This window comes from Geotrypetes seraphini, chromosome 3 (assembly GCF_902459505.1).
Source record: "Geotrypetes seraphini chromosome 3, aGeoSer1.1, whole genome shotgun sequence".
Lineage (NCBI taxonomy): Eukaryota > Metazoa > Chordata > Amphibia > Gymnophiona > Dermophiidae > Geotrypetes > Geotrypetes seraphini.
In genome coordinates, this window is record NC_047086.1 from 220,277,144 (window position 1) to 220,283,143 (window position 6,000).

General features: G+C 39.8%; 1 protein-coding gene across 1 annotated transcript in view; it reads left to right on the forward strand.

Annotated features, from left to right (window-relative positions):
- LOC117357250 (histone-lysine N-methyltransferase 2D-like) overlaps positions 1 to 5,125 on the forward strand; it is a 468,534-nt gene extending 463,409 nt beyond the window's left edge. The window contains 2 exon segments of the mRNA XM_033937621.1: positions 1,056 to 1,164; positions 2,091 to 5,125. Of these exon segments, the coding sequence (XP_033793512.1) occupies positions 1,056 to 1,164; positions 2,091 to 2,183 (202 nt within the window). The 3' untranslated portion in view covers positions 2,184 to 5,125.
- Positions 5,126 to 6,000: the final 875 nt, after the last annotated feature.

Here is a 6,000-nt window from a genome sequence, read left to right on the forward strand (position 1 = left end):
GGGATTGGAGGGATATGGATGGGTGAGGGGTGTTTGGTGCCTTTTATAATAGTGTCTTTTCCTTTATGTGGTTCACATCTCTTTATTTGTGGCATGTTGCAGAGCTTGGATATCATTTATGATCAATTATTGTTTTGAGATTGGTTGGACACCTATAATACTGTTTCCTTTAATGCGAGGGAGAGGGGAGGAAGGTGATCTATGAACCTGGATGACAAATTTTGTACTATTGCACTTCTTTGTAGTTGTACAGTTGTGAAGTCATCAATAGAACTGTTGAAACATAACTATAGTACCACTCTTTCACTTTAATCTAGAACAAATCTTACCATCATTGTCCATTGACGAGATTGACCTTAAAATTTGTTGATATGTTTCTAAAAGGAAAAAGAGGCTGGACTCTATACCTCTCCACTTGAACCATCCCAAAGACTAAAGGAGAAAGCATTGTACTCTTACACCAACACACATACATTTGAAGATAAACTGTAAAGATAAACTACAAATTACTAACAATAGCTCTTAATTTTCAATTCTGTCAGTATTTTGGGATGTAGCTGGTCCAAGCAATTTGCTACTCTTCAATTTGTCAAATTGCCCTATTACATCTCTCTAGTGTTACAGAGATTTGTTTCAGTTTCTCTGACTCATCAGCAATGAATACCTTTTCTGGCACTTTATCTCCGGGGGGGGGGGGGGGGGTTCAGAGGTCAAGGCAGATGACTAAAATATGCAATGTCGCTTCAGGAACAGCTATAAAAAATAGGACAAATATAGTGCAAAATATAGACAGCAGATATAAATTCTCAAAACAAACACATTTTGATCACTAAATTGAAAATAAAATCATTTTTCCTACATTTATTGTCTGACTGTGTACTCTGAGCAACTCCTGTATAGTATCATTTCTGGATAAATTCTTGAAGTACCCCAGTAAAAGTTGTCAGTTTGCTATGACCTAGACTTACAGCTACTGTAGAGTATAAATGGACTTGCATTTATTCAGCATTGCAGTTCTGTAGTTTCACATCTAACTTTTGGTTGTTTTTTTTAAGGTACATTAACCATTCTTGTGCCCCTAACTGTGTGGCAGAGGTTGTGACCTTTGACAAGGAGGATAAGATCATTATCATTTCAAGCCGCAGGATCCCCAAAGGAGAGGAGGTGAGGACTGTTGATACAGATTTATATTTGCTTTCCAGGTTTAATCGTAATTTTTAGTCATTTTCCAGATACGTAGTAACATAGTCAATTGGATAAAAAAGACAAAATGATGTATCTTGTCTGTCCTATTGAGATTCATCTATTTCTGCTAGATTTGTATGCAGCCCAATAGTAACTTCCTCCTTCCCCTTTTAAAGCTAATCAAAAAACGCATTGTTAGTCCAATAAAAAAGGTGTCGCGTTATTTTTTTGTTTTTGTTTTATTTCTATATATTACCACCTCCCCCATATGACTGTTTTTGTACCACTTAACTTGGTCTCTAGCATGCCTAAAATGTGTTAAAGTGTAGGGGGGGTCCCCCTTCTGTTTTTTGTTACCAAGTTTGTAGCATCCTTATGGCTGCTACTATTGGACAATAGTAAAATAAATAACAAGATCCTTCTTTCCTATTCTTATTCAAGTTTGAGTTTTACTCATGTATCATCCATGCAGACCACTCCAGCCTTCTCGGAAGCCAAAGCTGCTGTACCACTGTTTCAGATTGTAATTATCAATCTCTTCAGATTATCTTAATGCTTTCTTGGAGGCCTAATGCAACCATATTACTGCTGTTTAAATTGATAATGGCTGCTCTGTGCAGTATATACCAGTGCTGCCCTAGAAACATGTTGTAATCATAACATATGTTTTATTCTTAATGGGTGGGGGCAACTGGTTTTCACTCTGTCTAAAAGCCACCAAGGGACCTTCCTTAATCTATGGCTTAATCCATACCAAATTTGGATCTAAGCCAAAGGAATGCTAAAAACGAATAGAAGAGTTAGATTTTAATAATTTGGTTCAGGGGATAATAGGGTGGATATTTCTCCTTAGGCTTAAGGTTAGTAGATTCTCAATTTGTCCTTTGCTTTTCTTGCCTTCATAGCTGACCTATGACTATCAGTTTGACTTTGAAGATGATCAGCATAAAATTCCCTGCCACTGTGGAGCCTGGAACTGCAGAAAATGGATGAACTGAAGTTTTAACATCCAGCAGTGGGTCATGTAAGAATGAATCCCTCACCAAGATGCTGCACTAAGTAAGGAATGCTGTCTTCGGCTACTGCAAACAGCTGTCCTTTCTCCAAACTCTCCACAAGGCTGGAATGCACTGTGGGACTCAGTTGCTGCTAGGTGAGGAAACTTCCTTTGAATGGAAGATAGGTACTGCTGACACAGAGAGGCACAGGGTTCCAGGCTTCTAATTGCCACACGAACCAGCCCTCAGTTGTGGCCTGATCACAGAGCTCACGGCTCATATTTCTGGACTGCTGCTCAGTTACAGTCTCCAGTTTCTTGGCTATGAATTGCTGTGCCCCATGTTACCATGAGTAGGACGGATCAGCATTGCACTCAGCCAAAAATGGCATTGGATGTAGAAAACTCACTGAAGCACCTGATGGAGCCTGTAGATAATCCCTGCGAGGACAGAAATCCCTCGAGGTCTGTACAGAAAACTTCTTGAATGATGTATCTTTTTGTTCTCTGAAGCTCACAGATCCTTTTGCTGTGTACAAATAAGATTAGCAAAATAATATAAAATATTAAAAATAAAAAAAATCACTTGCTAGTTACCAACGTAACGAAGGCTTTGAAGTAAAGACTCATCCAGCTAGACAATCCCAGACTCCAGGAGACAAGATAGATGTTTCTACCGAAGTGAATGATATAGACAGGCACATGTGACTCGTGTCACCAAGAGAGAAATAAATCTCAAGAAGCACCTGCACTCATACCTACCTCATTCAGTGTTGGAGTGTAATGTGCAAATATACCCCCTCCCGTCCTGTCCTCTCCCTGTCATCAAGACTAAATCAGGGCAAAGAGGTGCTTGTATGCAGTGGCAGGAAGTGTTGGTGACAGTTGTGAGGTGTTTGTCAACCTTTGGAGAGTTAGGGGAGGAGGATGGCAGGAAATGTTGGTAGTTTGGGGTGTTTGTCATCCCAGACATGGAGTTAAAGGACATTGGTCAGAGCACAGCAAATCATGCACCTTCTGACCAGTGGAGGCCTGTGGAGTTTCCAAGACCACCTCTGGAAGGATGCTTTCTTCAGAAGCTGTGTGAGCGGTGGGGGAGGGGGAGGTCTTGAATCATGGACCCTCTTACCTTGTTATGTGTAGAGTGGTCCTTGAGTGGAGCAGTTTAATCACTCAAAGATAAATTACTAATTGGGAGAAAAGGGTTGCGTTCTGTTACTTTCTGCCTGAATCATTCTATCCTCTCTTTGTCCAAAACATTTCAGGACAAGTCAGAAAGGAAATCAGTGGTCGGGGGGAGAGAGGACATTGCAAAGGTTTATGGTTGGCATTAATTTTACTGGACCCCTTGCTTTGGGCCCCCCTTCCCCATTAAAAATACACTGCTGCTTTCAGCCAATTACTGTTTGTGCAAAGACTTTTTAGTGTCTGCATATTGCAGAGGGAGGGGGGTTATTTATCTATTTATACATGTAATATATATATGTGGAAATCTAGAAGGAAAGGGAACACTGAAGCCTGTGCTCTCATTGGCTGGGGAGTGAATCCTGCACTGATTGGATAGAGAAGTGATTCTGATCCTTCAGGTGCCCTGATGAGTGTTCCCAAGTTCTGAGGGGGGGGGGATTAAAATCGAGTGTTGGCGTTGGGATTTCTTTTTGCCCTTTTTCTTTTTGTTTGTTTGTTTCCGTATAACAGTAGTTGGCCTTGTATGGTAACTCATAGTCCGTACATTAAAAAAAAAAAAATACCATTACTTGTCACTCTCATCAAACTGCATGTTAAGAGATGACCAGGGTCTACGGTTACTCCTTCTTGTCCAGCTTGTTGGCCACTGGCAAGGAGAAGCCAGGAAGGAATGGGGCAAGGTTTGGGAATGGATATATGATTGGGAAAGATGAGCTCTGTTTAACGCACAAATTAAATTGCCTCCAGCACTGACCTTCCCACCTTTTGGGCTTGTGTTGGAATTCAAATCTTCCACCTCCGCAGGATTTACTCTTTTTTTTTTTTTTTCTTATCCCAAGAGACAGAAGAACCAGCAGGTGCTAGAGGCCACAAGCACTTCCAGTTGAAACCAGAGAGAAAAAGTGCTGTTGCATTTTAACTAACGCTGCTTCCGCAACTGTTCAAAGCTGCAAAAATGTTTTTAAAAAAGTAAATATTTGTAAATAATGGAGTTGTGTAGAGAAATGGCCATTTTTACCTATAAACCACTGGACGATCTTTTAGAAGTCTGAACAATCCGTACATAATTTAAAAAAAGACTTTAAAAAATCCTAACCTTTGTGTTGGTTTGTTTTCCAAATTATTGAAAAGATTACTTAGGGAAAGCATAAAGAATTCCCAGCCAGGCAAAAGCAAGATAAGCTAGGCAGGAAGTCTGACTTCTTAGATTACAGTAGATATAGAGTAATGTAGATTCTAGGTGATCTTATACAGTTTTTAATTTTTATATAAACTATAATCCAATCCCAAACTAAAATGTTCGATTTATTTTTAATTTTTTAATGTTCCCTGCCTGTATAATTGCATTGAAGCATTATGGCTTTGTACACACACATTGTTTTGGGGTTTTGTTTTGGGTTTTTTTTGTTTTTTTTACAATTCCCCCCTCCCCCTCAAATAAAGAATTATTACTCCCCCACACCACAAAACACAAAACAAAATAAAACTTTTATTTTTAAATGTGATGTGTGGACTTCTGAGAGAGGACCTTCTTTTTGCATTGTGAGCATTCTGTACAGCAAAATTGTCCTTTGTAACAAAATAAAATTATTCCTTTTTATAAAAAATAAAAAAAATTAAAAATTGTACGTGGCATGTTTTGTATTGGATATAATTTTGAAATGTATATAATTTATGTGAAAGATAAAGGGAGCAGATTTAAGTTTGCTTCTTTTCTTTGTTTTTAAAGGACAAATAAAATGCATTTTAAATATTGGTAAACTTTTCACGCCTTTAATTGAGGTGAGTGTTTTAGGGTTCTTGACCTTGTATGTTACATGCACTAATCTAACTTAAGTTTGCAGCAGGGTGGGTGGATTAAAAGTAAAATGAAAATCTGAACATCACTCTGCAGGTTAAGTATCATTCTAGTGCAATAGGGGTGTCATTCTGGACAGATGGGTAGTAGCCCCATGCTTGTGACAGAAGGAATCCACTCCAGCTTTTGAATCCCTCATTCTTCACTAGAGGGCTCTGCTGTTCCCTTCAGGTTTTTTTTCTTTTGCACACGAGCTGGAAGTCTTTCTTTTTTTTTGGGGGGGGGGATAATTTTTATTGAAATCAGGGAACAGGCATACCGAAACTCAGCAGAACACACCAATAAAATAGAATACAAATTAGAAAAAAATCAGTCCATATCAGAGGGCTCGTCCGCTCTGTATATTTCTTTTTTTTTTTTTTTGCCTTTTTAATTAATTTTTTTACAGTTTTCGGTGCTTAGACCTCCCCTCATCAAGGGTTCAGCTCTGCCTGTGTGGTGGAGAAGCAGACTGAGGTCTGCAGCTGACAGGCCAATCCCTCTCTGGTACCTATTGGCCAGCCTGCAGAAACTTTTCTGGAGCTCCGGATCCATTCCCCTTGTAGCATTGCTCACCTACTGCATCGCAGGGGCTTGAGCGCAGACTGTCGAGCATCCTTAGGGGGCTCAGGGGGCTCCACAGGGTGCTGGCTGCATTTTGCCTCCCCCCTATTTGTGTCCACAGGGATTCAAGGTTCAGTCAGACTGGAAGCCCAAAGATTCAGCATTGGAGAGTGGTCTGTGTGACATAGTGATTTCTTCTCTCAGATCCACCTACCTTAGAAGCTGGGGC